The sequence below is a fragment of the Tiliqua scincoides genome, chromosome 2 (assembly GCF_035046505.1).
Source record: "Tiliqua scincoides isolate rTilSci1 chromosome 2, rTilSci1.hap2, whole genome shotgun sequence".
Lineage (NCBI taxonomy): Eukaryota > Metazoa > Chordata > Lepidosauria > Squamata > Scincidae > Tiliqua > Tiliqua scincoides.
In genome coordinates this window covers 271,597,407-271,620,934 of record NC_089822.1, presented here as the reverse complement: position 1 = coordinate 271,620,934, position 23,528 = coordinate 271,597,407, and the positions used below count along the sequence as shown (strand labels likewise).

Sequence of the window (23,528 nt, the reverse complement as noted above, 5' to 3'; positions counted from 1 at the left end):
GCTAACGCTGGTCTCTGCAGTCGCGGCGGCGGCGTAGCTGGAGGGGCGGGGAATGGCCCCCCTCCAGCTACGCCACTGAGTCGCGGGGTCCCTCTGGAACGGTGAAGGGAGGGGGGTGCGGGGATCGCGGCCTCCCGGGCGGGGCTGGTGCTCGGTGTGACCCCGCGGGGTCGGGCTTGCAGCCTGGGCGGGGTGGGGGCGCTCGGGGCTTCCGGGGCAGGACTTCCTCTGGGCGCGGAGGCGATGGCTGCAGCCCGGAGGCTGCCGGGGGTCCTGGCCCTGGTCACAGGTGCGCTGCCTGCGAGGGAGCCGGGCCGCCTCGCCGCTCCGGTGCGCGCGGGTGCCGCGGCGGACCCCGGCCGCCCTCCTGACCCTCCGCGCCCGCTCTCTCCGCAGGGGGCGGCAGCGGCATCGGCCGCGCCGTCTGCGCTCGCCTGGCCCGGGAGGGCGCGCTGGTGGCCGTGGCGGACCGGGACGCGGCGGGGGCGGCCGAGACGCTGCGGGCGCTGCCCGCGGGCGCGCACCGGGCGCTGGAGGTGGACGTGGGCTGCGCCGAGAGCGTCGCGGGCCTGATGGCGCTTCTGCAGGTGGCGCTGCCCCTCGTGCAGGACCGCGCTCCGCTGCCTGGAGGGCGCCCGGCCCGGGACCGGCAGACGCCCAGGCAGCGCCGCGTTCGTTCTGGGGCGGCCGGGCCGGGCGGGCTCTGTCCTGCCGAGAAAGGCAGCGAGGCTGGGACGGGGCTGCCGCTGGGTTAAGGCGGTCTGAGCGATTGATCGTCTCCAGGGTCGGGGGGGGGGGGCGAAGCGGATCTGCGTGGGAGACGGGTGGATCTGGTGGGGGGGGAAGAGTGCAGATCAGTCAGGCGGTGGACCTGGGCGCCCGACTGAACTTCCGCCTGCACCTGGAGCCCAGATCTGCCTGCCTGGTAGACCTGGGCTCCTAATGCAGCTCTTCCAGCAGGTAGACCTGGGCTCGGCCATGCATGGGCTGTTTCCCATCCCAATACATGCTCTTCCCCTCTGGTGTCAGTTGGGGGGGGGGCAGGCACCCGAAGCTCCCCTTGGATCCACCCTGGTGGGAGAGGGAAGGAAGGGGTCTGTCAGGGAGCGCACACGCACTTTTGCAGGCTGCTGGAAAGGCTGCCCAATCCCACTGCAGGGGCTTCCCCCAACCTCTCTCTTGCCCAGAGGCCAAGGCCTGCTGCCTGCCTGCCGGGCTTAGAAGTCCATCTGGAGGCTCTGCCGGACCGTGTGAGTGGCCCAGCAGGCTGCTGCCTCCCCAGATGCCCCCTCCGGACTGTAGGATGGTGCAGGAAGGTGGGGGGCCATCCCAGCACCGCTCTCCTCTCCGCTGCTGCCAGGATTGTTTTCATGGCTCTCCCTGTCCCCAGGTGGGCCTGGCTGTGCCAAGGAAGCCAATGCCGGGCTGGACGCTGTCTCTCCCCTCTCCGTCCTCCCCCAGGCGCACTTCTCCCAGCCAGCCAGTGTCTGCATCAACTGCGCGGGCATCACCCTGGACGAATTCCTGCTCAAGCAAACTGAGGAGGCCTTTGACGCAGTGCTCCGGGTGAACCTCAAGGTAGCGGGCAGGCACCCTGTGCCCTCCTCCAGCCCCTGTCTGGGCGGAGGTGCCCTCGCTCACTCGCTTCCCCCTCCCGCAGGGCACCTTCCTGGTGACGCAGGCTGTAGCTCGGGCGCTTGTGGCATCCGGGGCGTCCGGGGGCTCCATCATCAACGTCGGCAGCATTGTGGGGAAGGTACGGGCTGCCCACTGCTGCTCCTCAGCCTTTGGACAGTATCCTTTAACCAGCCCCCCCCCGACTCGGGGCTCCCTTCAGCAGGGCCTCCCCCCCACACACACACACACCATTCTCTCTTCTTCCCTGGGCAGGTGGGCAACCTGGGGCAGGCGAACTACGCAGCCTCCAAGGCTGGGGTGGAGGCCCTCTCCAAGACGGCGGCCAAGGAGCTGGCCAGGTGAGCCCTGGGGTGGGTGGCCTTGTGCAGTTACACCATTAAGGCGTGAGAAGAGCTGGTGTGGTGGCCAAAGACCCTTCCTAGGGAGGAGGCGCCACTGAGCACCATCAAGCTGACCTCTGACTAAACACACACAGTGTAGCAGTACCAAAAGAGGCTGACCTGCGGACCACAAAGTCCCCTGTTCAGATCTGGCCTGTGCCACTGACTTTGGCAAAGCGCTTTCAGCCGCGACCTGCAAAACGGAGGTGACGGCGCTCACTTTCCTTGCGGGTTTATCACTGCGAGTGCTCAGATAACGTACACAAAATGCTTTGAGGAAGCAGCAAGAAGTAAACAGTTATCAACAGGGTTGATTTAATCATTGGGTCTGTTGCAATTGTCATTAGTTCAGAGTGTGTTTCACTTTGTTAATTAGGGAAGAGTGGGGGAGTCTGCTGGACCCAGACTCTGTGCGGAGATCTTGAGACCTGATTTCTGCCAAAATCTTCCCCTCTTAGGCCGTGCCCTGTGCTGTCTCTGGCCTGGAAGGGGCCTTGGCAAGTGCCCTGCAGCAGCTGGGTCCTGGTGGGCTTAGCTGGGAAACTATCGCACTTCTCAGGGCTTCCCTGTCCCCTCCCACGCGTGTGCTCCAGGCCCCTGCGCCAAGTGGGCCACCCAGTGTGGCAAGAAGTGCTGGGAATCTTTTCTGTGGTCCCTCAAGGCAGGCCTTGGGGAGGGGCCCTGCCAGCACACTCGAGCCCCAGTGGGGGGTCAGGCCAGGCCTCCCCCCTGGAGAAGGTGGGGTGCTTCCTTGCACCCCAGCTGCAGGCAGCATTTGACATCTTGTCAAGGGCAGTGCCCCGCGGAGGGCACAACCTGGCAGACCTTAAGGCAAGAGAGTTCAGGGTCCCCGTCTCTAGGAGCACTTTCAGCCTGCACATAAAATGGTAACCCAGGCCCCCTTCAGAGGCTTCGACCTCCAGGAGCATGCAGCAGTGGGGGCAGCCTCCACAGCCACTGCCCTCCTGCAGCAGGAGCCTGTTCCTCTCAGCAGGACGCAGCAGGCCAAGCAGCAGGCAAGGCACCCTCTCCGCCACGTGGGAAGCTCCAGCAGCTGTGCGTCTGTCTGTGTCAGTGGCCCGAGACTGGCAGCCCTTTGTGTGCCTGGCCTCCTGGGGCATGGAGCACCCGTGTAGGGTGGGAAGGGGGGCAGCACTCATGTTCAGGTCTTCCTCCCCCCACCCCTCACTCTGGCTCATAAAGTTGTAGTTGGAGAGGTGGGGATCTGGCAAAGGAACACTTCCTTAGTGTGGAGCTGCGTCAGCAGGGAGAGGTAGCTGCACCTGTCGGCTGCCAGCCTGTTCTGCAGCTGGTCCCAGAGGGGCTCTTCCAGGGGAGGGGGGTGGCAGGTGGCAGGCCCAGACCTGTGTATCTCGTGTTCCCGCCTCACCCCCACTCTTCTGCCCCCTCCCTGGCTTGCTGCACTACAGGTACGGGATCCGCTGCAACACAGTCCTGCCGGGCTTCATCCGCTCCCCCATGACGGACAAGGTGCCCCAGAAGGTGCTGGACAAGGTAGGGCCTTTCCCTTGGTAGGAGCAGGGCGGGGGGGGGCGCCCTTCATTCCAGGAGGGCACTGCAGCCCTTTGATTGGCTGAGTCAGCTGTCTGGAAAGAGTGCCTCTCTGGTGAGCCCCACCTCCCACCAAACCCCCTCACCTGTCTCTTCCAGTTTGCAGCGATGGTGCCGCTGGGACGACTTGGAGAGCCCGAAGGTCAGGCATGCGTTCAGTGGGACCCTCCAAAGAATTGGGGCCGCGTGGTCCTGGCTGGGGCTTCTGGATAGGGAGAGTGAAACCGGCGGGAGGAGGCTTGTCGGGACTGGGGAGGAGGCGGGTGTACTGCTGACTCTCCCCTCCTCCTCCCAGACGTTGCCGATGTCTGTGCTTTCCTGGCTTCAGAGGATAGCCGCTACATCACCGGGGCCAGCGTTGAGGTCACGGGTGAGTCGGGGAGGGGCTATGGGGGGGCTCCTGTGACGCTCACAGGAGGAGGTCATCATCTTCTCCTCTTCCTTCTCCAGGAGGCCTCTTCACTTGATGCCTCCATTTCCCTGCTTCTGCTCAACACTCCAGGACCCCCGCCCTCCAAGGAAGGAGGCTCCTGGGGGCACCGCACTGTGTGGATAACCTGGAACGTGCAGCAGGACGCTCCTGCTTCTTTGAGAGGGAAGGGGCTGCTTCCGAAAGAGGGACTGGAGCCAAGCCCAGGAGGCTTGGCGCTTTGGGGAGAGCAGCAGCAGTCGCTACGGCCATGAAGTGGTGCTGGGACGTTTCCGTCAATTGTTCTTCTGCTTTCTGAGCGACTGATCAATCAGCGAGGGACACTTTCTTGAATATATGCAAGCTTAATAAATACAGAACTGTCATTTACATGTTTTTTTGAGACGCAGAAGAAAACACAGGAGACCTTCGACTTTCTTGACTTGGCCTCCCGTTCTTGGGCGGAGCTGGAGGTGCTCCTTCCTGTTCCGTCTCCGAATTGCAGTGACAACAATGGCACAAGCACGACCTCCGAAACAGACAAGAATGGTTTCATTAGCACGGTCCCTTGTCCATGTCTGCAACTCCTTAAAGGGTAGGAATAGAGAGCCCTGCTCTGAGGCAATTCCCGTTTTGGAATATTTATTTTTTCACATTTGTATTGTAAGAACATAGGAAGAACCTGACTGGATCAGGCCGAAAGCCCATCTAGTCCAGCTTCCTGTATCTCACAGCGGCCCACCAAATGCCCCAGGGAGCACACCAGATAACAAGAGACCTGCAAGGCCTCCTGGGAATTGTAGTTAAGAACATAAGAACAGCCCTGCTGGATCAGGCCACAGGCCCATCTAGTCCAGCTTCCTGTATCTCACAGCGGCCCACCAAATGCCCCAGGGAGCACACCAGATAACAAGAGACCTGCAAGGCTTCCTGGGAACTGTAGTTTAAGAACATAAGAACAGCCCCACTGGCTCAGGCCAGAGGCCCATCTAGTCCAGCTTCCTGTATCTCACAGTGGCCCACCAATGCCTCAGGGAGCACACAAAACAACAGGAGACTTGCATCCTGGTGCCCCCCCCCCCGCATCTGGCACCCTGAGGTAGCCTACCTCTAAAACCACAAGGTTGCACAGACCCATCATGGCTTGGAATCTGTGGTGGACTTTTCTTCCAGAAATTTGTCCAATCCCCTTTTAAAGGGATCCAAACCAGATGCCATCACTACTTCCTGTGGCAAGGAGTTCCACAGAACAATGTCACACTTGGTAAAGAAATATTTTCTTTTGTCCTTACTATCCCAGCACTCAATTTTAGTGGATGTCTCCTGGTTCTGGTGTTATGTGGGAGGGAAAAGAGTACCCCCACTTTATTCCTCCCCTGCATAATTTCTTTAATATCCCACCCTTCCTCCAGGTTCAGGTTGGTGTACCTGGTCCCTCCTTTTTTGTCCTCAAAACAACCCTGTGAGGTGGGTGAGGCTGAGAGTGTCTGGTCCAAGGTTGGAGAGGAAGCTTTGTGGCTGGGCTGGGATTTGAACTCCGACCTTCCAGGTCTTCAGCCCCACTCCAGAACTACTTTGCCATCTTGGCTCTCAGGATGGGATAAGGGAGAAAATGGGAAGGATTGCTTTGGCCTGCTCCTCAGTCTGGTGGCAGAAGGGTTGGCTCCTAGTCCTGTGCTAGCCTCTGAACTGTCAAAAGCGGCCTTTGAATCTCCATTTCTGGGCCCCAAAGGGCTGCTTGGGAAGGGCTCACACGTGCCCGAGAGCATTGGAACCTCAGGAGGGGCAGGTGGCTGGATCAGCCTAGACGGGGTCCATCCAGCCCAGACCCCAAGAAACTCCCAGCAGGGTACAGGGCTCTGCCTTAGGATGTCAGGTCACAGTGCCTTGGGTCGTGCACAGAGTGTCTTTCCAGGTGAGCAGGACCTCCCACTGGCTGGCCCTGACTTCTGGGCTGTGCTGCGCCTGTTGGGCTCTAGGTTCTGCTTACACTGCTGGTTTCCTGGGGAGGCGAGAAGGTGGCCTTGCGGCCAGGGACTCCTGGGTCCCCCTTTCCCTGCTAATCCCAGGGGATTATGGGAGCCAGGCTGTGTGTGTGGCTGCACTAATTAATATTTGCTGAAGGGATTATCGGGGTGTGCTTGGAAAACAGGTCTGGGGCCTGAGAGGATTAGCCGGGGAGGTGCTCAGGCCCCCTGACCCACTGCAGCCTACCCATGCTCTCCCCACACTGGCTGGGGGTTGCGGCCAGGAAGGCATCCTGAGGTGGGGATTCCAATCCTGGAGAAACCACAAGGGAAGGGGGATTTGTCTTTCAACAGCCCCCTGGGGATGGAGGAGGGACAGCTGCTCCCCCTAACCTCTCCCTGTCACCCCCCCTGCAGCCTGGGGGCAGTGCTGGGAAGTCTGTGTCTCCCTGAAATGCTCTGGCTTGCCTCTGCTGAGACGCTCCTGCACACTGCAGGGGGTTCATTTGTGGGAGGGGGCAGCATAGACCTCACTGTGCCCCCCAACCCCAGAAGAGTCCGGTTGCTGGATCAAGCCAAAGAGGGTCCATCCAGTGTCCTGTGATGCTGCCCCCCCCACCGCCCAGACCAGGAGGAGGCCTTGGCACTTTCGATGTAGGCTGATGGTTCTGGGCTGTCTGTGACAGATCAGGAGAGAGATCTTGGGGTGGTGGTGGACAGGTCGATGAAAGTGTCGACCCAATGTGCGGCGGCAGTGAAGAAGGCCAATTCTATGCTTGGGATCATTAGGAAGGGTATTGAGAACAAAACGCTTAGTATTATAATGCCGTTGTACAAATCAATGGTATGACCACACCTGGAGTACTGTGTCCAGTTCTGGTCGCCGCATCTCAAAAAGGACGTAGTGGAGACGGAAAATGTGCAAAAGACAGCAACTAAGATTATTATGGGCTGGAGATGCCTGAGGGGGGACATGATTGAGACATACAAAATTATGCAGGGGATGGACAGAGTGGATAGGGAGATCCTCTTTACACACTCACACAACACCAGAACCAGGGGACATCCGCTAAAATTGAGTGTTGGGCGGGTTAGGACAGACAAAAGAAAATATTTCTTTACCCAGCGTGTAATTAGTCTGTGGAACTCCTTGCCACAGGAACTGGTGATGGCATCTGGCCTGGCCTGGATGCCTTTAAGAGGAGACTGGACAAATTTCTAAAGGAAAAGTGCAGGGCACCTCACAAGCCATGATGTATCTTGTCTGTTCAACCTCTGGGTCGAATCTGGAATGCCAGATGGGGGGGGGGGCTCCGCAGTGAGGCCTCCCTGCCTCTACAAAGGTGCACACGTCTGGCGGCAGCAGCCCAGCCTTGGCTGGCGCGCGCGGGGTTTCGCTCCTGCCCGGCCGTCCCCGGCGGCTGCCTCGTCCTCGACTCCAAGCCGCCGCCCCCGACGTGAGCTCCGCAGGGGCTGAGACTGCGCCCTGGAGCGCGCCCGGTGCGCTCCGGGGGTTGCACGCGGGCAGGTCGTGAAGGTGGGCTGCTGGCGGGCGCACCGCCTCTCCCCCGCGGACCTTCTTCCGGGGAGCCCCGAGCTGCTCCCGGCCAAGCCCCAGGACTCCCGAGGGCCCCTGGACGGGAGGGCAGGCAGGCCCCGAAGGCTCCGCCGGCTTCCCAGGCCGGAAGAGGAACGGAACCGCGGCCCACGGCATGCCGAGAGGGGCGGCTGCTCGTCTCCAGGAACCGAGTCCGCCCGACGGAGAAGCGCCCGAGCGCAGGGCCCCCGGCAGCCCGCCCTTGATCGGGGCGGCGAAGGGCGGCGGGCGAGGCCTCGGGCGCTGCGCCAGGAGCGGAGGACGTCCAGCCCTCCACGCCCGGTGGCCAAAGCAGTCGCGGGCGGGACGAAGCGGGAAGCGCGAAGGGCCGCGGCGGGCCCGGCTCCGGACTGCATCGGGCCAGGGACGTCCGCCCGGTTGATGGACGTGCGCCAGGAGCTCGAGCCGCTCTTGCGGGCGCGGGGGCTGAGGGGGTCGCGAGGGGGGCGGGTGCCCTGCCCCTCCCGCGGCGCTCCAGTTATGGGGCCCCGGTGGAACCCGCAGGCCTGGAGCCCGGACCCCTGGCAGTCGCCCCCATCACCCTCCCGCCTGCAGGGCTTACAGGCGGGGCTCGGAGGCTTCAGCGCGGGCGGCCGAGGGAGGCTTCGTCCTCCGCCCCGCAGCCCCAGGGAGCGAAAGCAAAGGCGGCTCCGGGGCGCGTGGCCTTCGCGCGTGGCGGGACCCGGTGGGGCGGCGGGCGCAGCCTGGGACGAGCGGTGGGCGCCTTCCCTGCTCGCCTCCCGCGACGCCTCCTCCCGTCCGTCGTGCCCGATGCGGGTCAAGGAGCGGCTCTGGGGGAGCGTCCCCTGTTGAACTTCTGCCTCGTGCGCCAGGACGACCAGCGGCATCCCGCACGAGGAGTTACTCGATGTGTGTGGGGGGGGGCATCCAGCAGCCTGTGTTCCCCCCTTTGGTGAGAGCCTGCAGTGGTTTTCCTCATCATGCTGCGGTGAGGGGGGGCGCCCAAGGCCAGCTCCCTCCCCTGGGTTTGGTTCCTCGTTCCTCCCAGGCTGAGGCGGGGGGGGGGGTTTGCTGCCACCCCCGTCCCTGGAAGTTTTGCCTCAGACGGACCCGCGGCCCTTTCCTTTCCCCGCCTGCCTTGAACGGGAGGGAGGGGGATTAGGGTTAAGGGAGTGGGGGGGCGGGAGGGGATTAGCGGGTCTGTCCCCAGTCCTTCTTCTGCGGCCCCTGTTTGAAGCTGCCGCCCTCGATGCCTTCCATTGAAATCCCATCACCCGGGGCAACGGAGGGGGCATGAAAGGGAGCGGAGCGTCCAGGCCCCCCCGGCTGCCACACTGTGTGGGTGCTCCCTGGCCCACTGGGGGGTCCTTGGCCTTCATCACCCGTGGCCTCTCTTGGCATCTCTTCCCATCACCAGGGCAACTGTATCCCCCACCATCACCACGGTGACCCCCATCTCCCTGGGTGGCTCTCCGCCCGCCCCCCTTTCTGGAGGGGAGGGGGCTTCCCCCGTCGAGGCGGCCGCCCCCTATTCAGTCGCTTTCCCTCCCCCCATCCCGGGCCTATTGTGGGCACAGCTGCACAGGCTGCCTGCGAGCCCGCGCAGGAGTGGGGAGGGAGCCGGCCCCCAACGCAGGCAGGCGACGGCGCTGGCACCGAGACCCCCAGAACGGGGAGGATTCGTGGGGGGAACGGGACCGAACCGCCGCCTGGGAGACGCCGGAGGGGGCTGCTGCGGGCCCCCCCAGCTCAGGGGAGCGGCACTTTCTTTCCTTGAGTAACTTTGTTCGGGGTGCGAGGGGTGGGGGGCCGGAGGGGCTGCGCGGGCAGATTCAAGGGGCGGGTGTGGGGAGGACTTTGGCTCTTGTGTGCCCTTCCGCGTGGGGGGGGTCGGGGAACGGGGTGCAGCCCTCGCTGGGCAGAAGCGCAGACAAAGGCCGGCCGGCCGGCCGCTGCACCCCGTCCCCGGCAGGCGGATTCACTTGGGGACGCGGGCTGGACCCGCGGCTGGGAGCCACTGACCGGCCGGGAGCCAGGCGGCGCGGAGGAGCTGACCCTCGGGGTGACCCCGATGCCGGAGCACGAGGAGGGCCCCGGGCAGAAGTGAGGAGCTCCCGAGCGAGGGGCAGGAAGCGGAGGGAGCCCGGTCCAGCAGTTGTGGGGGGCCGCGGCCTGCAGCGATGGGGGCGGCTGGATGGACGGGGAGGCGGCCGCAGCGCAGAGGTGCTGCTGGACGTGTGCGAGGACCAGGCCGCGGGCTGGCGGGCCACGTGTGCAGGTGCCGGCCGCTGCCCCACACCAGGCCCGTTCCCACGGGTCGGGAATGGGGAAGTCTGCGGGGCGCCGCCCGCTCCTCAGTGGGGCATCCGCCAAGGTCACCTGCGGAGGGGGGGGGGCTCGCCTCCCGGAGCTGGGCGCGCTGGGTCGGAGGGCCCGAAGGGAGTGGGGCAGGAAGCGGGGCAGCGTCTGCCGAGGCTGCGGGTCTCCGTGTGGCGCCACGCGCGGACCTGGGCACGAAGACGCGGGGGGAGGGCGGGAGGCGAGCGGGGCTCTTCTCGGGGCAGGAGCCGCCCCCCAGCCCGGGGGGTTGGGATGCGCCCCGCTCCTCCGAGCCGCGCGGCAGGAGAGGCGGGGGCGGCAGGCGGACCGTCGCAGCGCCTGCCGCCCGGAGGAACGGAGGAGCCTCGCTCGGCAGCCGGGCTGCCAGCCCGGAGCAGCCCCTCCAATGCCTGGCCGCTCCAGCGCCGGCCCCGGCCCGAAGGGGAGGCCCCTGCCCCGCCCCGCCCCGCCTGCCTGGCAGGAAACGAGCTTCAGGTGCGGCTGCCTCTTCACGCGGAGGCTCCGCATCCCGGGCCCTTCCTCCTCCAGCCATCGTCGAATCGCCTGTCCTTGTGGCAGGGAGTTCCTCCGGCGCTGCGCAAGGAGGGGCTTCTGCGTGTCTGCCTGAGTCTCCCTTGGGCGCCCCGAGTTCTCACCCACTGGAAGAGACAGAAGCTCCCCCCCCAGGCTTCCTTTGAGCGACCTGCTCCTGCCCCCCTGGGGTCGCCTCCTTCTGGGGAAGAAACGCCTGCCCCGGATTGCAGCTGCAGACTCAGGGGCCAGTCTCAGTGGCTCCCCCCCCCACCCCGCAGGGGTGTCCTGTCTCTGCCAGGTGACAGGTGGGCTGAAGTCCTGTTTCCAGAGCAGGCCCCTGCACATGCCTGAGGCTGGTGTGGGGGGTGGAGGGAGGATGTGGCAGCACCTGGGGCTCCCCAGAGGCCTCCCTGCGCATCCCATTGCGCTCTTGGGAGCTGAAACACAGGTGGCAGCTTCAGGCCTCAGAGGCAGCCCTTCTCTGACTGCCAGGCGCAAGAGAGAGGAAACAGGAGACAGGGATCTTGCTGTCTTGTGGGCACCTGGTGGGCCCCTGTGAGACCCAGGAAGTGGGACAAGGTGGGCCCTGAGTCTGCTCCAGCAGAGCTCTCCTTATGTGCCAACTGCCATCCCCACAGCGGAGGCAGGTGGCTTGATCCCTAAAAAAAGCCTTTGCAGGCACCAGCCCAGCCTGCTGGGAAGGGCCTCTGGTCTCATGAGTGGTCTATGGGGAGGGGGGTCACTGCTTGCCAAGCCTGGTGCCCTGGATGTGCTCTCCCTTGGGTGAGACCAACCCAAAGGAAGTGCTCTCCAGAAAGGCTCCTTTCAATCTGATTATCCCACCTTCTGCCTCCTGCTCTTCCTCCAAGAAGCTCAAGGGGGCTCCACGATCTCTGCCTCCTTGCCCCTCCCCAACCGAATCCGGACAATGACCCTGTGAGCTCACTTGGACTGACCCAGGTTCACCCCTTGGATCTGAATGTGGATCGCAGCTCCGTCTGCCTGTTCTGGCCACTGTGAGTGAGCTGGGCTGTCATGACCTGGCTCCCCAAAAGGGCTCAAGATGCTCAGTCTGGCTCTGGCCACTTGCCCTGGCTGCGGATGGAGCCTCCATGGTTGGAGAGGTCTATCCCGGAGAGACTGCTGGAGACAGAGGGTGGAGGAGAGCTTCCCCCTGTCCCCAGAAGTGTCTGGTTGCCCGCTGCTGGACTCGGGGGCTTACCTGGGCCTGACTGGCATCCTGCCTCTTTGCCTACAAAGCCCCTGACGCTGGTTCATGTGCAGCAGAGGCAAAGGAGGGTGTGCTTTCCCTGTATGGGTTTTTGCTGGCACCTGTGTGCAGGCCCCAGGCAAATTCAAGCCATGTAGGCTCCACAGGAGCTTCATGGACCAGGTGGCTTTGTGTGGGCCGAACTGGGCCTTGGAAGGTGGCTTCTGCGCCCACAGCAGGCTCTTTTGTTCGCCTTATCGCTGACGTGAACCTGACTGGGGTGGCATTTTTGAGCCAAATCCAGTGGAACTGAGTGTCCCTGGTGCAGAATGGACAGTCTCAACACCAGCCAGCTGGATGATGAACAACAGCCCCAGTTATGGATGCTGTGGGGTGTCACAGGTTTTCTTGGGGGAGAGCACAAAGGTGTGTGCTGCAAAATCTTGGGCTTGGCCTGTTCCTGTGTGTGGCTGGTGCAGCCACAGGGTCAGCTGTAGCGGTTGCCTCAGGCAGCAGGTGCTCAGTGCTGTCCTTCCCCACTCTCTACGGGGTGAGGAAATGGGGACTGGAGCAAGAGAGGAAGTGTGGAGGAGGGCTCCAGAGGGTGGGGCACTCTTGTGCTGCCCTCTCTTCTCCATCTTCGCACTTTCTCTTTTCCAGTCCAGGAAGCAAGAGGTGCAGCAGCTGGTGCATTGGCAGATAATTGAGGCACTTGGCCTCCACCTCAGGTGCCAGGAAGTCCTGAACCAGCCATCTTCATCGATAGTGTGTTGGCTGAAAAATGGGGGGGGGGGGTAGCATTGAGGGAGGGGGTTGTGAATACGCCTCCAAATGTTGAACATAAGAACAGCCCCACTGGATCAGGCCAGAGGCCCATCTAGTCCAGCTTCCTGTATCTCACAGCGGCCCACCAAATGCCCCAGGGAGCACACCAGACAACAAGAGACCTGCAAGACTTCCTGGGAATTGTAGTTAAGAACATAAGAACAGCCCCACTGGATCAGGCCATAGGCCCATCTAGTCCAGCTTCCTGTATCTCACAGCGGCCCACCAAATGCCCCAGGGAGCACACCAGATAACAAGAGACCTGCAAGGCCTCCTGGGAATTGTAGTTTAAGAACATAAGAACAGCCCCACTGGATCAGGCCTTAGGCCCATCTAGCCCAGTTTCCTGAATCTCACAGCGGCCCACCCAATGCCCCAGGGAGCACACAAGACAATAGGAGACCTGCATCCTGGTGCCGTCCCTGCGTCTGGCATTCTGAAGTAACCCACTTCTAAATCAGGAGGTTTCACATACACATGGTGTCTTGTAACCTGCGATGTTCATGTTCAGAGGCTCTCTCCCATACTGCCTTACATGTTCTAGATGCAAGCCTCGTGTTGCCCCAGAACTGGGTGAAGGGTTCAGGTTCCACCCTCGTTGTCTGTTCCCCGACAGGTGACCTCTCCGTGCTCTTCCCTTGGCAAGTTTCCACTTGCAAAACACTGAGGAGTTTTTCTTCTCAGTCAGCTCCTCGGTGTGGAACCTGCTCTTCTGCTTGCACCTGTTGGGGCACATTGTGGCCAGAAAGGCCGTTCATACCTGTGTGTGGGTCAGTCTCTGGAGTGCCGCTGTGGAGGTGGGCATGTCTGCCTGGCATGTGGGTGGATGGACATGCCTGGGACTGGGCACCTGCCTGCCTTTGCGCCGCTCCTCTTGCACACACGTGTTTGGGAGTCTGTGCACATGCAATGGGAGGGCCACGGATGCAGTAGGTTCCCTCTGCAAGTTCAGGTCCTTGCCTGTAAAAAATGGGAGCTGGGAAGCAGCCCAAGTGGGTTTGGTTGAATGGTCCGTGAGCGCAGCCTGCGACAAAGTCAAGAGGTCCGCTCTCACGTTCTCCTGTGGAAGAGACTCCTGCATAGTCCAGCAGACCCAAATCCCTGGCCCTGGGGAGAGGATGCAGCGGCCTCGGGGCAACACTTGCCCTTCTTGAAGGTGTGAATGGATGTTTTTGCTTTCCTTGGAGCCAAAGTGGCTGGAAACCTGTCCCGGGGGGGGGGGGGAGGGCAAGAAGGCCTTGCCACTGCGGGACAGGCTTGCCTGGAAGGACAAACAGGGATCCTGAGCTTCTTGGGATGATTCCTGTTCCGACAGCGGAGCAGGGCCCTCGTGCTGCACATCGCTTGCCAAAGGCCGTGGCCTGGCTGGGAAAGGGCTCTCCGCGGTGGAGCTGCCCTGCCCCCCACCTCCCCTCGCGCAGTGGTGACCCCTGGCTGCTGATTGTCCAAACGCAATTCTTGTCTGTGCACCTGAGAGTTGGGTCTGGACGTCGCCAGCCGGGGAGATCTGATGTCGGCCATCAGTGAGGCGCAGAGGAAGGGAAGGGACCTCAGGTGGGCTGGGGGGGGCGTCCCCCTCCCAACACCAGGCTGTGCTTTGGGAAGGGCCCCTGGTTGATTTTTTAAAGAGTAAAGCACCACGTTCAGCGACACGAAAGGACTCCCATCGGTGAACCTCTTGCTGCTGCAGTGGGTGAAGGTCCTCACTGTGCGTGTGATGCCTCCCAGCTTCTCTTGGTCAGGTCCCCAAAATGCTTCCTCCTGCTGGCCGCGATTTGGTGCTGCCTGTCATTTTGGACACAGGGAAGGATTGCTCATAGCCAACCCTCTCTAAATTATGCAGGAGATGGATAGAGTGGAGAGGGATGGGCTTTTCCTCCTCACACCAGAGCCAGGAGACATCCACTCAAGGTGAGTGTCAGGAGAGTGAGAGCAGATGAAAGAAAATATTTCTCTACTGGCGTGTAATAAATCTGCAAAACTCCTTGCCACAGGATGTGGTGATGGCACCTGGCCTGGACTCCTATGAAGAGGGATTGGACAGAAAGATGGAGGAAATGTCCATCACAGGCTGCAGGCCATGATGGGTGTGCAACCTGCTGGTTCCAGAAGAAGGCTACAAAGCAAGGGAGGGCACCAGGAAGCAGGTCTCTTGATGTCTTGTGCGGCCCCTGAGGCATCTGGTGGGCCGCTGCGAGATGCAGGAAGCTGGACTAGATGGGCCTATGGCCTGATCCAGGCATGGGCTGTTTTGGTGATCTTAACCCCTCCCCCGCCATTGCAGCCACACCACCAGAGCACGTGCTGCATTTGGGGAAGGGGCAGTCCCTGAGGTCTCCTCCTGGTAAGAGGTAATTTGTTTCTGTGTGCTGAAAGAAGCCTCCACTGCCTGAATTCATTGACTCCTTGAACCTGCACCAGGGGTTTGGCCAGCGCAATCCTGGATGGACCTGGGAAGTGCCGGGCAAGACTGGAGAGGGGGTAGGACATTGGAAGGACTGCCACCACTCCGGCCACGCCCTTCCCGGCCTTGACAACCCCCTCCCTGCCCTGGTCTGCACCCTGTTTCTCCTTCTCCCCACTCTGTTCTGCCCACCCCACCTGCCACCTATGCTCATTTGCTGGGGCTCCTTTACAAGCCGCTGGTTGTGGTGGCAGCCCTGCTGCACAGACTGGGGTGTCATCTCCAACGACAGCTGTCAAGCAGGCTGCAGGGCCGGAATGCGGGTTCCACTCCATGTGCACCAAACCATGGCCAGCAGGAGGAAGCATTTTGGGGACCTGACCAAGAGAGGCAGCGAGGACCTTCACCCACTGCTGCAGCAAGAGGTTCACCGAATGTGCAGGCCAAGCTCCAAGCCTCCCCTCCTCCTCCTCAGGGAATCACATGGACCAGCTTCTCCCTCAGCTGAGGTCTTTGCAATGTTCTGGAGGAGGAGGGCCTGCCTAGCGGCTGCGCAAGCAGATGAGCAGTGGCCATGCAGGCGAGGAGACTGGTGGCTCCGGACATCCCAGCCAGGCAGATGCCCCAGCCACTCCCTGCTGGGACTCCCCTTCACCTGTGACTGGCAGGCTCAGGGTCTCAGGCTTCGGGATCTTGCCCAGCAGCCCCCCACCCTAGGAGAAGGCTGCCAGCCATCCAGGGACTGAGCCAGCCGGCCCTTCTGCAGGCATAACAGGGGCTTCTGGATGCTCCTGTCGAACAGAGGAAGCAGCCTCCTCTCAAGACAGGCCCTTCTGAGCCCGCCCAGCTCAGTCTGGTCTTCACTGACCGGCAGTGGCTCCGCAGCCTGGCCCAGCCCTCCCCGGGGGTGCTGCCAGCCAGGGTCTGGTCCTGCTGGGCCGTCCAGCAGTCAAAGGAGGGAGAGGGGGTGCTGCCTCTGACCAGCAGTCCCCCTAGGCTTCTGCTTGGGGCGAACAAGGTCTTTATCACACTCCACCTGGTGCCCCTCAGCGGCTGGGTGGGTTGGCAGCCGGTGAAGCCAAAGTCTAAAGGGCAACAATCACCAGGTGGCCGGAATGCATCTCTCTGCTCAGCGCCACCACCTGGGCCTCCACAGAGCGGGAACACTGGCCCCGAGAGCCACAGCCAGCCACAAGGGGACCATCCCATGGAGGAGACAAGAATCACGTGCATCTGCCCCCAAAGGGTCTTGGGTGGGGGGCGCAATGATCGCAGGACGCCGCACAGAGGACCAGGCAGGCGGGAGGGGTGAGGCTTCCCAGCCTTGACAAGGGGCCTTCTCACTTCCAGCTCTTCTGCTGACAGCAAAATGTCACAGAATCAGAGAGTTGGAAGGGACCTCATAGGTCATCTAGTCCAACCCCCTGCCTTAGGCAGGAAATCCTCTTAGAGCATCTCCAACAGGTGCTTGTCCAGTCTCTGCTTGAATATCTCCAGTGCAGGAGAGGCCACCACCTCCCTCAGCAGGAATGTTTTCCTGATGTCTGATCGAAATCTCCTCTCTTGCAGTTTGCACCCCTTGGTCCTAGTTCTGCTTTCAAAGACAGCTGAGAGGAAATGATTCCCTTTAAAGAGAGCTCTCAGATCCCCTCAGCCTTCTCTTCTCCAGGCTGGACATGCCCAGTTCCCTCCACCTTTCCCCGCAGGGCTTGTCCTCCAACCCCCAATCATCCTCGTCGCTCTCCTCTGAACCTGCTCCAGTTTGGCTGCATCTTTCACTGTCACTGCCCCCTTCCTCAGGAGAGAACTCAAGGCAGGGCAGGTGACAAGCCAAGGCAAGAAACAGTTAAAATGAGTCACAGTGAAAAGCTGCCAGCAGCCATATCAACCAGGGTGGTCTTAACAGTTGCCTGAAGCAGAAAGGCAGCCTTCAAGGGCAGCCCCATGTGCCACACATGCTGTAGTCCACTCTGGATACTTGTGGCCAGGCTGGCGATGCGCACACACTGACTCTTGCAGGGAACATGGAGGTGCTCACTTAACAGCAGTACCCCTGGCTACCAGTGCAGCAGGTGCCCATCCCTGGCCTTTCCCAGTTTGAAGAGATACTTGGCCAACAGACTGAGTCAAAGAGGCAGAGAAGGAAGGCCCACAGCCAGGGACCACTTTTCAGAGTCTTCCGAGACCGAAGGATGCCAATGATGTGTGCTCATCACTGCTGTCTCTCCAGTATGAACCAGAAGAGTGGCTCCCAAAGAAACCGTGCCATTGGGGAGAAAGTGCCCCGGCCTCAGGGGGCAACAGTGTGGTTGGACAGAGGCCTTTCGGCAGTTCTGCAATGGCCATTGGCACTGGGCGGACAGGCCCGTGGGATGTCCTGGGACCAATGTCCTGGGACTGCTAGTAAAAAGCCCAGCAACATGCTCGGTTAGAAGGCCGTTCGGTGTGGCCAAGTCAGGCACGGGGTGCGCAATAATAGCAGTCACTGAGCATGTGTAGAGTGCTGCCCCACACCACTGAGTAGCCCTACGTGCCCGTTTCGGGGGTGACTTTGAGCCCAAGCACTTTTCAAGGGATAAAGGCTCACAGAGGCGGGGGGTCCTCTGTTGCTTTTCCTTCACTTCTCCCCTCCTTGGGGCCCAGCTCAACAACCGATGGCTGAACCAAAAGGAGGGGGAATAGAGCAGAGTGGCAACTGCAAGTACCCCCTCCGTGGCTATGCAATCCCCTCTTTCCCCCAACCCCATAATCCTCTGACCCCTTTCAGTGGGGACAATGAGGCATGCTCTGCCTGGGTGGTCTCGGGCCTTTTCAAACCCGCCCACAATGTCCAGCCAGAGACGGCACCTGCCCAGCGTACCAGCCTGTTGTTCCCCACATCATCTCTGCTCTGCGCCTGCCTGCCTGCTCCCCGTGGTCCTGTCGGGGCCCATCTCTCTTCTCCGCCCCCCACCTGCCCACCCACCTCAGGTACAAAGCCTGGGCATTGACAGTTGCTGCCATGTTGATGTCAGAGGCTGAGGTGTGTGGCAATTGGCAAGCCTTTGAATGACACAGGTGTCAGCGAAGAATATCACTGAGGTTTCTGCATTTCCCAGAATGCTTCACTGGACAAGCAGGAAGCAAGGCTTCCTCCCTCAGACCCAGCCAGGCGCTTGCCACAGCCAAATCTTCCCCAGCAGAGGCTGCCTGTTCTTAGCAGGTGCCTACTTGCTGGGAACATTAACTCTGCAGCCCAAAGGCCCCACCTGGTCCAGCCCCACAGCGGACAGCCAGGAGACCTGCTTGAAAGCAGCAGCAGTGGCGGCCCCCCCCATGGTCTGCCCCGGCAATTGGTCTTTGGCAGCAGACTGCTCCTGCACCTGGAGGGTCCTCGCAGCCAGTCCACTAACAGCCAAGTGATGCTAATCTCCTCTCCTCCACAAAATGGTGTAAGACTGCAAACCTCACTGTCCCGTGCAATCCAGTGGACACAATGCAGTGCACATCTGAGCAGACTTGCCTAGGATTCTGCTGCAATGCACTTTTCAAACCACTGAAGAGGCCATCACTGCATCATCCTGTGGCAGCGAGTTCCACAGGTTAATGAAGTGCTGCATGAGAAGGGTTTTCACTTGTGGGGAGAGGGGCTGGGCCAGAGGGGTCATGCACTTGAACCACCTTTCTCATTGGTTTCATGGGCAGGCCGCAAGTGCTTGACTGTGTGGGGGGAGGACCATCTTTGGCCCATTTGTCCCCCACAAGCCTCCCTCCACTCAGCTCTGTCTGCTCTTTCTCCATTGTGGCAAGCCCAGAGGGGCAAGCCCAGAGGGGGGGCCGTTATCCACCCCACCCTTCTCTTGCATAGTGGAAGCCAAGTGGGACAGGGCCAGGTTCCCTCTTCCTCTTGGGACAGAGGAGCCTTAAGCCATGTCTGCCCAACATTACATATATGCAACAGGGATCAAATGTGTACACCTGTGGGCTGGGCAGAAATGGGTTAAGGTCACTTTCTGTGCTCCAAGCAAGCAAGAGCCAGCTGGTTTTGCAAAGGGGGGGGAAGGCCTGGAGGAGGGAAGAGACTGGAGGGGCACCCCATTTTTGCAAAGACTAAATAATTGGGGGGGGGGATTTTTTGTTTGTTTTGGTAAAGAAAGAAAACATTATAAGAACATAAGAACAGCCCCACTGGATCAGGCCATAGGCCCATCTAGTCCAGCTTCCTGTATCTCACAGCGGCCCACCAAATGCCCCAGGGAGCACACCAGATAACAAGAGACCTGCAAGGCCTCCTGGGAATTGTAGTTTAAGAACATAAGAACAGCCCCACTGGATCAGGCCATAGGCCCATCTAGTCCAGCTTCCTGTATCTCACAGCGGCCCACCAAATGCCCAGGGAGCACACCAGACAACAAGAGACCTCATCCTGGTGCCCCCCCCCTTTATATCTGACATAGCCCATTTCTAAAATCAGGAGGTTGCACATGCACATCATGGCTTGAAACCCATAATGGATTTTTCCTCCAGAAACTTGTCCAATCCCCTTTTAAAGGCATCCAGGCTAGACGCCATCACCACATCCTGTGGCAAGGAGTTCCACAGACCAACCACATGTTGAGTAAAGAAATATTTTCTTTTGTCTGTCCTAACTCTCCCAACACTCAATTTTAGGGGATGTCCCTGGTTCTGGTGTTATAAGATTGATCAACTCAAACTGGGCATTGAGGGCCCCAACCTATCCCATTCTCCAGTCCAGTGCTGCTGTGTCAACGGGGCATGCAGTGCATCTTGTGGGGGGGCAGCAGTCACAGAGCCATTCAAGGTATGGGAACATTTGTTCCCTTGCCTCTGCGCTGCATGAAGGTTGCACCTGTGCTGGAAAGTTGGATGGGATTGGGTCCTAACTCAGTTAAGGAAATCTTGTTGAATTCAATTAGAATAGTCTAAGGGCACAATCCTTACCTGGTCTACTCAGAAGTAAGTCCTATTTTGTTCAATGGGGCTTACTCTCAGGAAAGTGTGGTTAGGATTGCAGCCTAAGAGCTTAAGCCAATGTCTATCTACTCAGAAGTAAGTCTTATTATAGTCAATGGAGCTTACTCCCAGAAAAGTGCAGATAGGATTGCAGCTTAATACAGTGGCTCCTAAACTGTGGGTTACAACCTGGTATTTGTTGGGTTGCTTAGCAGCTGAGCAGAGGCTCCCATGAAAATAAAAAAATCATATAGCTCAATCTCCAGCAGCTCATGGATCGTTTTAGCAAAGCCTGCCAAGATTTTGGAATGACGATCAACCTTAAGAACACACAGGTCATGGTTCAGGATGTGGACTCACCTCCCTGCATTACAATCTCTGCACATGAACTGGAGGTTGTCCATGACTTTGTGTACCTTGGCTCAACGATCTCCAACACTCATTCTCTCGATACCGAGCTAAACAAGCGCATCGGTAAAGCAGCTACCACGTTTTCCAGACTCGCAAAGAGAGTCTGGTCCAACAAGCTGCTGACGGAACATACCAAGATCCAGGTCTACAGAGCTTGCGTCCTGAGTACACTTCTGTACTGCAGCGAGTCATGGACTCTTCGCTCACAACAGGAGAGGAAACTGAATGCTTTCCACATGCGCTGCCTCCGACGCATCCTTGGCATCACCTGGCAGGACAAAGTTCCAAACAACACAGTCCTGGAATGAGCTGGAATCCCTAGCATGTATGCACTGCTGAAACAGAGATGCCTGCGTTGGCTCGGTCATGTCGTGAGAATGGATGATGGCCGGATCCCAAAGGATCTCCTCTATGGAGAACTCGTGTAGGGAAAGCGCCCTACAGGTAGACCACAGATGCGACACAAGGACATCTGCAAGAGGGATCTGAAGGCCTTAGGAGTGGACCTCAACAGGTGGGAAACCCTGGCCTCTGAGCAGCCCACTTGGAGGCAGGCTGTGCAGCATGGCCTTTCCCAGTTTGAAGAGACACTTTGCCAACAGTCTGAGGCTAAGAGGCAAAGAAGGAAGGCCCATAGCCAGGGAGACAGACCAGGGACAGACTGCACTTGCTCCCGGTGTGGAAGGGATTGTCACTCCCGAATCGGCCTTTTCAGCCACACTAGACGCTGTGCCAGAACCACCTTTCAGAGCGCAATACCAGAGTCTTTTGAGACTGAAGGTTGCCAACAATAATAGCTCAAAAAAATCATATAGCTGCTAAGCTGAGCTCCTGCAGTTTGCAAGCAGGTGTAAATAAATGTTTGAGCATCTTTGTTGGGATTATTATTACTTGTCAATAAATGAATAATTTCTTTCTCGATGTCTTTTATTTACAGTCTGGTACACCTACATGGGTCGTGATAGCGTGTCATCTTACAGCCCAATCCTGTGCACATCTACCCAGAAGCAAGTTCCATTCGTGTCAATGGGGCTTACTCCCAGGAAAGTGTGGATAGGATTGGGCTGTTAAAAAGCGGGTCCTGGGGCTCTCATGGAACGGAGATGAATTCATTAAACACACACTCATGAAGCCACTGTTTTGCCCGGCTGTTTTTTAGGAAAGCATCCAGTGTTTCCGGAGGAGGGTCACGCGTTCTGCGGCCTCCTCCCTTCCTGGAAGGGTCCCTCCGCAGCCCCCCTCCCTCCCCAGATCAGCAGCGAGTGGGGGGCCGGGGGCGCCTCTCTTCCTTCTCACCCCTTCTTAAACTCACCTTAAACTCACTTTTCTTGAGGAGAGCTCAAGCAGCACACAAGGCCTGTCCCAGTGAGCGCAACCTGCAGGTCCTCCGAACTGCTCGCAGCAAAGTCCAACAGACTGCCAGGAGATGTGCTAACGACTACTGGCTCCAGCTCTGTTCCGAGATACAGATAGCAGCTGACACGGGCAACATCAAGGGGATGTATGACGGTATCAAGCAGGCCCTAGGTCCAACACAGAGGAAAATTGCCCCTCTGAATTTGCCCCTCTGAAGTCTGCCACAGGCGAGGTCATCCAGGATCGGGCGCAGCAGATGGAACGCTGGGTGCAGCACTACTCTGAGCTATATTCCAGAGAAAATGTAGTCACCGAAGAAGCGCTGAACAACATTGAGTGCCTGCCTGTGCTGGAAGAGCTTGACAGTGAACCAACCCTAGAAGAACTTCACGTGGCCCTGGACTCCCTTGCCTTTGGCAAGGCACCTGGAAAAGACAGCATCCCTGCTGAAGTCCTAAAATGCTGCAAAGAGATCATCGTCACTGAGCTGCATGAAATCCTCTGTCTCTGCTGGAGAGAAGGTGGAGTACCTCAAGACATGAGGGATGCAAACATCATCACGCTGTACAAGAACAAAGGTGACAGGGGTGACTGCAACAACTACCGCGGCATCTCTCTCCTTAGCGTTGTAGGAAAGCTGTTTGCCCGAGTTGCACTAAAGAGGCTCCAGGTACTTGCAGAGAGCGTCTATCCAGAATCGCAGTGTGGATTCCGAGCCAACAGGTCCACCACTGATATGGTATTCTCCCTTAGACAACTGCAGGAGAAATGCAGGGAACAATGACAGCCACTCTTTATAGCCTTCATAGATCTCACAAAGGCTTTCGACCTGGTCAGCAGGGATGGCCTCTTCAAGATTCTCCCCAAGATTGGATGTCCACCCAGGCTCCTCAGCATCATCAGATCCTTCCACAAGGACATGAAGGGCACTGTTGTCTTTGATGGCTCCACGTCACACCCCTTTGATATCCGAAGCGGCATGAAGCAGGGCTGTGTTCTTGCACCAACCTTGTTTGGGATCTTCTTCGCTGTCCTGCTGAAGCAGGCCTTTGGAACTACAACAGAAGGCATCTATCTCCGGACCAGATCAGATGGAAAGCTCTTCAACCTCTCCAGACTGAGAGCAAAGTCCAAAGTCCAGCTGAAATGTCTGCGTGACTTCCTCTTTGCCGACGATGCCGCTATCACTACCCACTCTGCCAAAGATCTCCAGCAGCTCATGGATCGTTTTAGCAAGGCCTGCCAAGATTTTGGACTGACAATCAGCCTGAAGAAAACACAGGTCATGGTTCAGGATGTGGACTTACCTCCCTGCATTACAATCTCTGCGCATGAACTGGAGGTTGTCCATGACTTTGTGTACCTTGGCTCAACGATCTCCGACACTCTTTCTCTCGATACCGAGCTAAACAAACGCATCGGTAAAGCAGCTACCACGTTTTCCAGACTCACAAAGAGAGTCTGGTCCAACAAGAAGCTGACGGAACATACCAAGATCCAGATCTACAGAGCTTGCATCCTGAGTACACTTCTGTACTGCAGCGAGTCATGGACTCTTCACTCACAACAGGAGAGGAAACTGAATGCTTTCCACATGCGCTGCCTCCGACGTATTCTCGGCATCACCTGGCAGGACAAAGTTTCAAACAACACAGTCCTGGAACGTGCTGGAATCCCTAGCATGTATGCACTACTGAAACAGAGACGCCTGCGTTGGCTCGGTCATGTCGTGAGAATGGATGATGGCCGGATCCCAAAGGATCTCCTCTATGGAGAACTCGTGCAAGTGTCCCCGAATGAACACACACACGGTTCTTTGGATTTTGGAGAGGCAATCAAACAGGCGACAGGAGAATTCAAAGAACTTCTTAACGTTTACTCGTTTGCAAACGGGACCCCCACACACTTGGAGGACCCCGAAGGATTACAATAATACAGGTTTTATAGGGAAGAATAACATACAGGCAGACACCCAAAACAACATTTGGCATG

The 23,528-nt window shown here is 59.1% G+C and overlaps 1 protein-coding gene across 2 annotated transcripts; it reads left to right on the top strand.

Annotated features, from left to right (window-relative positions):
• Positions 1 to 220: 220 nt before the first annotated feature.
• On the top strand, positions 221 to 4,385 carry HSD17B8 (hydroxysteroid 17-beta dehydrogenase 8). 2 transcript variants are annotated; one of them, XM_066616627.1, is made up of 9 exons: positions 221 to 289; positions 397 to 587; positions 1,462 to 1,578; positions 1,661 to 1,756; positions 1,891 to 1,976; positions 3,449 to 3,533; positions 3,690 to 3,732; positions 3,886 to 3,960; positions 4,041 to 4,385. In XM_066616627.1, the coding sequence occupies exons 1-9, from the start codon at positions 244 to 246 to the stop codon at positions 4,055 to 4,057; spliced, it is 756 nt and encodes a 251-aa protein (XP_066472724.1). In that variant the 5' UTR covers positions 221 to 243; the 3' UTR covers positions 4,058 to 4,385. The 2 variants fall into 2 exon arrangements, with proteins under 2 accessions (XP_066472724.1, XP_066472725.1); XM_066616628.1 differs by lacking the exon at positions 397 to 587 and having other exon boundaries at positions 228 to 289; positions 1,391 to 1,578.
• The last annotated feature ends 19,143 nt before the right edge of the window (positions 4,386 to 23,528 follow it).

What these genes read in the sequence shown, in the direction of transcription:
- HSD17B8 (XM_066616627.1), top strand. Translation starts at nt 244, where the DNA reads ATGGCTGCAGCCCGGAGGCTGCCGGGGGTCCTGGCCCTGGTCACAG. An exon ending in GCCTGATGGCGCTTCTGCAG is followed by an intron (nt 588 to 1,461) that starts GTGGCGCTGCCC and finishes GTCCTCCCCCAG; the next exon opens with GCGCACTTCTCCCAGCCAGC. An exon ending in CCCAGAAGGTGCTGGACAAG is followed by an intron (nt 3,534 to 3,689) that starts GTAGGGCCTTTC and finishes TGTCTCTTCCAG; the next exon opens with TTTGCAGCGATGGTGCCGCT.